This window comes from Tachysurus fulvidraco, chromosome 19 (genome assembly GCF_022655615.1).
Source record: "Tachysurus fulvidraco isolate hzauxx_2018 chromosome 19, HZAU_PFXX_2.0, whole genome shotgun sequence".
Classification (NCBI taxonomy): Eukaryota; Metazoa; Chordata; class Actinopteri; order Siluriformes; family Bagridae; genus Tachysurus; species Tachysurus fulvidraco.
Genome location: NC_062536.1, coordinates 19,161,783 through 19,170,828, shown reverse-complemented (window position 1 = coordinate 19,170,828; position 9,046 = coordinate 19,161,783). Strand labels below are relative to the sequence as shown.

Here is a 9,046-nt window from a genome sequence, read left to right as displayed (position 1 = left end):
ACATAATATATAAAAAACCCTGGAATAAACAGTACAATATCTAAAAGCACCAACTTGCAGCCTTGACACCCTCCCCACATTCTTTCTCAAAAAGGTACTTAACTGCTTAGAAACTGACCTCGTAAAAATAGTAAATACCTCTCTGCTCACAGGCACTTTTCCAGAGTCCCTAAAAACGGCAGTTGTTAAGCCTCTCCTAAAAAAGAGTAACCTAGACAAAACCATACTTAGCAACTACAGACCAATCTCTAATCTTCCTTTTATAGGCAAGATCATTGAAAAGGTTGTTTTCAATCAGCTGAACAAATTCTTAAACTCGAATGGCTATCTGAACAATTTTCAATCTGGTTTCCGCCAGCATCATAGCACAGAGAGAGTGCTCATAAAGATAATACATGATATTCGCTTAAACTCTGATTCAGGTAAAATATCAGTGCTGGTGCTACTAGATCTTAGTGCTGCCTTTGACACAGTAGATCACACCATACTCTTACATAGACTGGAAAACTTGGTAGGGCTTTCTGGGATGGTCCTCAAATGGTTTAAATCATACCTAAAAGGGAGAGGTTACTATGTGAGCATAGGTAACCATAAATCTGAGTGGACATCCATGACATGTGGAGTCCCACAGGGCTCAATTCTTGCACCGCTTCTCTTTAATTTGTATATGCTCCCAATTGGTCAAATAATGAAAAAGAACCAAATTGCTTACCACAGCTATGCAGATGACACCCAGATATACTTAGCCCTGTCCCCTAATGACTACAGCCCCATTGACTCTCTATGTAAGTGCATTGATGAAATTAACAGTCGGATGCGTCAAAACTTCCTCCAGGTAAACAAAGACGAAACCAAAGTCATTGTATTCGGAAATAAAGATGAAACTCTCAAGGTTAACACACACCTTGACTCTAGGGGTCTAAAGACACAAAAAAAAGTCAGAAATTTTTGTGTAATTTTAGAGTCTGACCTTAATTCCAGTAGTCATGTGAAAGCAATAAACAAATCAGCTTACTACCATCTCAGAAATCTAGCCAGAATTAGATGTTTTGTCTCAAGACAGGACTTAGAAAAACTTGTTCATGCTTTCATCACCAGCAGGGTGGATTATTGCAATGAACTCTATACTGGGATCCCCAAAAAGACCATTAGACAGCTGCAGCTCATACAGAACGCTGCAGCCAGAATTCTGACCAGAACAAAAAAATCTGAGCACATCACTCCAGTCCTCAGGTCCTTACACTGGCTTCCAGTTACATTTAGAATATATTTTAAAGTATTGTTACTGGTTTATAAATCACTTCATGGCTTAGGACTGAAATACATGACAGATATGCTAATTGAATATAAACCAAGCAGATTACTCAGATCATTAGGATCAGGTCAGTTAGAGATACCAAGGGTTCACTCAAAACAAGGTGCGTCAGCATTTAGTTATTACGCCACCTAGAGGTGGAATCAGCTTCCAGAAGAGATCAGATGTGCTTCAACAGTAGACACTTTTAAATCATGATTAAAAACACATCTGTTTAACTCTGCATTTACTGAATGAGCGCTGTGCTGCTTCACCCTGACTGCACACTTTTATCCAAATCATGTTTACTCCTGTTTTATTCTTTTTTTACCTTTTTTTAAATTGTTTTTATTAAAATCACATTTATTTTCTTTAATTGTTCTTTGTTTTTATTATGATTTTATCGTGTGTCTCTTATTTTTACATATTTTTTTCTCTCTTATAAATTGTTTTTCTAATTTCTATGTAAAGCACTTTGAATGACCTCTGTGTATGAAATATGCTATACAAATAAACTTGCCTTTCTTTGCCTAGCTTTTTGATATCGCTTATTTTGGGGGCTTGGCTACACGTGACATCACGTGAATACCTGGTGGGGTGCCAATACTTTTGGAGAAAAGTGTCTACTGAGGTTTTGGACATTTCATGTGAATACTACAGACATTATGGGATTCTACTTATTATTATACTGCATATAACAGTACATGCAATTCTTAATGTTGAACGAACAATAGATAGATAGATAGATAGATAGATAGATAGATAGATAGATAGATAGATAGATAGATAGATAGAGAGGTGGAAAATGTATTGACTGGGGGCCAATACTTTTGGAATAATTGGATTGATAGTGAGGAGTTGATAGTTACATGGATTGAGAGTCTCCTTTACATCTACAGTCACTAGGAGAACATAGAAGAGAAGCCGTGCCTGAGCTCTGTGCACGCTGCGTGTTTGAGAGCTTAAAGGAATTTTAGGAATTTCCCATTCATTTCTATGGGATTTGATTTTTTGGCCACTTTTCCGTCCGCTGTGCGAACATCGTTGGTTGGATCGTTTATAAAAGTCATAGCACACCTCTCCTCAATGAGCCGGTCAATTTGACACCTCATTCATGGGTCTAAGACAAAAGCTGCGGGACAAGTTACGCGCCGAATTATTGTCTGGCAAGATAATAAGAATGTTGCTTTGCAAACACCATTAATAATGTGAAATAATTTGTACATATGGTGTGTGTGTGTGTGTGTGTGTGTGTGTGTGTGTGTGTGTGCATTAGTGAGTTAGTGTGGTGTGTTTTCTCTGGTCCACAGTGTGTGTCATTGTGCTGTATCACATCCTCCCCCTCAGCACCTGCAGTCACTCCCAGCTGCAGCAGTGTTTCTCTGTGCAGTCTCACTGACCGAGGTTTTTGTACGACGCTCTAACACTGTGTGATCAGCAAGTTACCACTGATCCAATGTTTACTCTGACAGTAGTAATCTCCTGTATCTTCAGTCTGGACTCCTCTGATGGTCAGAGTGAAGTCAGTATTAGATCCACTGCCACTGAAACGATCTGGAATCCTTGAATGTCTGCTAGTAGCTCTGTAGATCAGGAGTTTAGGAGCTTCTCCAGGTTTCTGCAGATACCAGGCGAGGTCGGTACCATCATCCACTCTGCTACTGAATTTACAGTTGATGGTGACTGTGTTTCCTGGAGTAACAGTTTGCACTGAAGGAGTCTGAGTCACAGTCACCTGACCTCTGGATCCTGAAGAGAAACATAGATTGTGTTTCTGTGCTCTAAAGTGGTGTAGAATTAGTATGAAATGAAGTGTGTGAGGCTGTGAGTTGATGTTAAACTCTCACCTTGAGTCCAGAGGGCCAGTGTGCAGATGAAGACGCTGATCAAAGTCATGGTTGCTGTGCGTGAAGTTGCTGAGCAGCAGCTCTCAGTCATGAAGTGTTAAAGTCACAGGGCTATAAACACTCACAGAGCACTGAAGCATGGGCCACCAATGCAAAGTGTGTGTGTGTGTGTGTGTGTGTGTGTGTGTGTGTGTGTGTGTGTGTGTGTGTGTGTGTGTGTGTGTGTGTGTGCACTGTAGTGTGATGGAGGTTTTTGTACGATGGTTTCATTAGAATGTATCACTGTGGATGACTTTTGGTGGAGGCTCCAAACTCATTGTGAACAGTAAGTGTGTTTTCTTCTTTTTAAAACTAAACCAGTTTAGTTCATTACTAATTCCATGAAGAAATAAACTTAAACTAGATGATTTATGTTTAGAATGACATCATTGATGTTATTGTGTATTATTATGCTGTGTTGAGGAAAACATTTCAGTATCAGAACAGATCCCATATAAATGTTCTTCAACATTCAACAAATACACAATAATTGATGTTAAATATGTAATAATGACACACTTGCTATATATTCAACATGCAATAACTCTGCAGTTACTCTATAATAAACATTTAATAAATATAGTGACTTTGTGCTGATGTCAAATCCAGATGAAAGCTGCTGTGTGTGTTTGTGTTAAACAATGAATATTTCTGTAATCAGCTCCATTTGGATTTGCTGCAGTTAAATATGCTGAAGGTTTGAACTATAAAGTAATAAGACTTGTTATGAGAAATGATTTTTCCAGATAAATGACAGTGTGGAACATGTTTGTTTTGTCTCCGCACTGAAACTGAGGTCCAATAATAAAATACTCAATGAAACTCAGTCATGAAGTCAGACTTTATTAGACTTTATTACTCTGTAAGATCAGTCAGTTCCACAGAGTTACAGAAATATTTCAGAATCCTTTCTAACTGTGTGTGTGTGTGTGTGTGTGTGTGTGTGTGTGTGTGTGTGTGTGTGTGTGTTTGTGTGTGTGTGTGTGTGTGTGTGTGTATGTGTGTGTGTGTGTGTGTGTTTGTGTGTGTGTGTGTGTTTCTCCTCTACAGCTGGTCCTGTGGTGAATCCCTCCGTGTCTCTGCTCCCTCCGTCCCCTCTGCAGACGTCTGAAGGATCGTCATCGCTGCTCTGCCTGCTGTCTGGCTACTCTCCACAGGGGGCGCTGGTGAGCTGGACAGTGGACGGCTCCGAGGTGAAGAACGGGGTTCTGACCAGCGCAGAAGAAGAGAAGAACGGCCGTTACAGCCGCAGCAGCACCCTGACCCTCAGCAAAGACCTCTGGGAAAAGGGGAAGGAGTTCAGCTGTAAGGTCTCCCATAACAACGCCAATCATCCAGTCACGTTCAGAAAGAGTCAGTGTGAAGGCTAGTGGATCCAAGATAGAGTTTAACATAGAGCTGCTTATCATCCATCCTAAATAGAGTTTCAGTTCTACACAATGCTGACATTTCTGTCTTTACTCTGTTCACTGTCCTGTTGCTCTTCCTGTAGTTTTTGCTGAAATAAAGCTGAGTTTTGGACGTTGTTTGTTCTTTTATTCCAGTTAATAGTGATGATCAGTGTGATGAGAGAGTGGGATTAGCTGTAGATTCAGTGCTGTGTGTTGTGCTTCAGTGAGTTTGACTGAAGGAAGTTGAACATCTGGTGAACTTTCTGCTCTATTCTGGGAGAAATGAAACTCTTCAGTCCTGTTCATGTAAATCTCACTTCCACCTCACTGCTCTCTCCATCTACCTCATTCTGACTTAACACTAACACTGACAGAATCAGTCATGAAGCTTCTTTCATATATAACTATTACTTTTCTTTGATATTTGTTTGTTAAAAACATGTTTAAAAGTTGAAAAATGTTTAACCTTTTCAACTGCACCATCATTATTTCAGTTTTTCCCCTCATTAAAATGTATTTCATTTCAAAATGAAATCATATTTTTATCACTCACTGTATTTAAAAGTCAGTGTAATCATCAGTTAATCGTCAGTTGTGGCTCAACATGTTCCTAAGGATAAAAAAACGTTTCAGTAAATCCGTAAAATGGTTTACAATTTATTGTGTGCTGCTGCGCAACAGGACCCAACGCTCATCGTGTAGCAGGAGAGAAAATGGGCCCATAATAGTGTAATATGTTACACTGAGTTTTTATAAACATGATTCAAACACAGGATCTGAAGAAAGGAAAACATCATCTACCATTGGCTAGACAACACCTGATTACCTTATGATCAGGATAATCTTACCAAGGTCTGCCTAGAGTTATTTATGAGCTAACTTGGCTCCAACTCATTGTGACCCTCTAATAAGTTTCAACAAACAATCTTTGCTAATCACAATCCCTAGTCACATCCAATGTCTAGTCTTGTACACAGAAGGTCAGAACATCACAAACAGCTTCTTTGTAAAAATTTGTAAGGATGGTTGGTGGCAGGCTGTGGGAAGTAAAGATGTTGTTGTGCCCTCTCTACTGTGAGGTTGGTATTAATAATCCAGATACATTCATCAGAAATGTCAACCCCAAGAAAGCTGGCACTACTGACTCTCTAGTTAGTAACCCTTCAACTCCAGCGTTAGAGCCCTCACAGCAGGGCGAATGGGTGACGACTCGGTGGCATAGTCGCAAAGCCAAAGCTAACGCATTAGCTTGCCCATGGGAGCACCACTTCTCTCCTCTTCACGTGTCTAACAGGTTTGCTCTCCTCAGTGAAGCACCTTCTGAGAAACCTAATAGAGCTCTGGTTATAGAAGACTTCATCTTAAGGCATGTGAAATTAGCTAGGCCTTTAGGGCTTCAGCAGCACTGGTTAGGTGTGTTCTGGGAGCCAGGGCAAAAGACATAGCAGGTAATGTTGGGGTCTTAGACAAGCATAAGTACTCGAAGGTAGTTTTTTCACATAGGAGCTAACGGTATACGCCTTTGTCTATGGGTGGCTATGTTTTTTTTCAGTTTTTACAAAGACTTTCTGCCCCCACAGTGCAAGGTGCTACAACAGACAAAACACATTAACATTCAAAAATAACAGAACACACAATGACATAAAACAGAGGCAAGAAAACAGTTAAATATCAGAATCTAAATGTTTCATACAGATGTAGGTCTGAAGATATGAAGGAAAAATATCCAGGATGAGGACATGCCAGTGTTTTAGGGACATGCCAGTGGCAGACAATCAAATATGAGAATACAACACATAATAATGAGTGTGGGTTTTAATATTTGTTATGGGCTTCAGTGCTCTATGGAAAAAAGTGTGTAAAGCACTTGATAATACAGCTTTTAAGCTGGGCAGATCGCCATGGCAACATATACTGTACACAGCTAACCTGGTCTGAAGCAGCATCAATTCAAGACACACTGAGGAATTACAAACACTGAGCTTTAATAGAACATGAATATAAAGCTCAATCCTCCCTTTTTTCCTGTTCACACAAACCTGTGTTCAGTCCTGACTACCAGCATTAAGGCCAATGTCCTGAGTCAGGTCATGACCCATTTACTCAGAGAGTGTAGACTATATCACCATGTAGAGCTTGGAATGAACACTGACTCTCTTACTGTATGTATATGGATTTGATTTAAACATTTTTCTTCAAATGTTCCTGTCCATTCTGCATCGTAGTTCAGTTCCATTGGGCTACCTGGAGACACCTGAGAGGATTCACCTGCAAGAAGGTCCTGAAGGTCCTTGCTGGTTTTTCTTTATTTTTTCTATATTTTATGTTTTTTCTGCCGTGCACAAAAGCGGTGCACTGATTACGTACAACAGCAGGCATTACTGGACATCGCCAATTCGTCCAACCACCACAAATTTACTGATTTTATTCCTCCGGAGCTACAACACATCAGTCCCTCCCAGAACCACCACCACCATCATCAGGAAGGCCCCGAGGCAGCGAGTTCGAGTGTGATAGCTGACTTGAGGAGAGCGCTCTGGAGACGTTGACGCAAACAAGGCAAGAGGGGAGGGCTTCATGCTCACCTAAAAGCTTGTGTTAGCCGACCACCGTTACCAAGCCTGTTGTTAGCCAATGTGCGATCTCTGGAAAACAAACTGGATGAGCTGAGAGCTAGGACTATCACAGTGGGAAATACGAGAGTGCTGTGCTCTAATTTTTAACGAGACCTGGCTTTCAGATAAAGCTGCAGCGTCCGGTAAGGCCAAAGGGGGTGGTGTGTGTGTTTATTAACAAGTGTTGTGAGGACATACAAACTGGTTTTAGGCATTGCTCGCCTGATGTGGAGTTTTTATTGCTGAAATGCCATCCTATTATTTACCGAGGAAATTCAACACTGTTTTTATAGCCGATGTTTACATCCCCCCACAAGCTAACACCACAGTAGCGCTAGGCAAGCTCCACGATGTACTAAAAGCACTAGAGACGTCTCACCCTGATGCTGTCTTTATTGCACCTGGCAACTTTAATCAGTCTAAACTACAGACTGGTCTTCCCAAATATCATCATCATGTGGACAGTCCAACCCGTAAAAACACATTGAACAATGTTTATAGCAAGATATTGGCTGCAAACAGGGCTGCACACCGCCCCCACTTTGGACACTCAGATGACATACCTCTGTTTATATACCGGGTCTACAGACAAAGACTTATTAAGCAAACAAACCCTGTTAACAAACAGGTTAAGCTTTGGACCCCACAAACTGAGGGCATCTTGCAGGACTGCTTTTCTCTGACAGACTGGGATGTGTTTAAAACTGTAGCCACTTTGGAGGACTCTTCTGTCAGTATACAGGATTACGCTGAGTATGTGAACGGGTACATTAGCACGGGTGTTGATAACACTGTACCCACCATACAAATCAGGAAGTTCCCCAACGAGAAGCCCTGGATAAACAGTCAGGTACAACACATGCTTGATCACTTGCATTTACATCAGGCAACGAGACAGAGTACAAAGCTGCAAAAAGTACCGTCTGAGAAAAGCAGCCAAGTGTGGACTGATTACAGTGGCCAAGAGACGGTACAGAGAGAATCTGGACAGTTTCTACTCTAATGCTGAGGCCGGGCGCATGTGGCAAGGCATGCAGCACATCACAGACTACAGGACCACTGCAAGCACTAATTTCAACTCCTCAGACAGCCTACCGGATGACCTCAACACCTTTTATGCCCGCTTCGAAACCTCCAACACCAACACAGAGATGAGGCACACACACTCAGTCCACCCAACCCCCCTCCCTGCCCCCTACTGTCTCATCAGCTGAGGTACACAAAGCATTAAGGAAAATCATCCCCGCAAAGCAGCAGGACCAGACAACATCCCTGGGCAGGTCCTCAGAGCTTGTGCTACGGAGCTGACTGATGTATTCACTTACTTCCGTTTCAACCTCTCCCTCAGTCAGAGCATCGTCCCCACCTGCTTTAAAGGACAGGAACCTTTCGCACTATAATTTTGCCTAAATTCTGGGTCCTTTCTCACTCCCTGCACCTGCCTATCATTGGAGTCTTTATCTCTGAATTGAAAGAAACCAGAATATACCTCATGCTGCTGAGTATCGCTACTGCTTGCCAAACAGAATCTGCAGAACTTTTTAACCGTAAAGCTCTCCAGGAATCCTGCAAGAAATTGAGCACTCAGATTATCAGCAGCAACAAATAATACTGTCTAGTTTCTCCAGGGAAACTCTGTTTTGGTCCAAAAGCTTTAGATCACAGATAAGAGAACTGTTGCATAACCAGAGATTTTGACAGTGGAAGTATTGCATAGAGAAATCTGGATTCAGTTGAGGGTTGACCTACATTTTGCAGGTATGTTGGTAATGACTCAGTATACAGCACACATTTTGTGTTTCAGCTTTGATGCTCCTAGAGGATTTACGATTTGGAAATCATCAATGTAAAGTCCAAGAA

At 41.3% G+C, this 9,046-nt stretch overlaps 2 gene segments (V, D, J or C); one reads left to right on the top strand and one right to left on the bottom strand.

The window, feature by feature from the left end:
* Positions 1 to 2,671: 2,671 nt before the first annotated feature.
* On the bottom strand, positions 2,672 to 3,283 carry LOC125139516. The segment is given in 2 exon segments: positions 2,672 to 3,043; positions 3,142 to 3,283. Coding segments are annotated over 2 exon segments (420 nt in total).
* Positions 3,284 to 3,318: 35 nt separating this feature from the next.
* On the top strand, positions 3,319 to 4,701 carry LOC113655622. The segment is given in 2 exon segments: positions 3,319 to 3,466; positions 4,231 to 4,701. Coding segments are annotated over 2 exon segments (357 nt in total).
* The last annotated feature ends 4,345 nt before the right edge of the window (positions 4,702 to 9,046 follow it).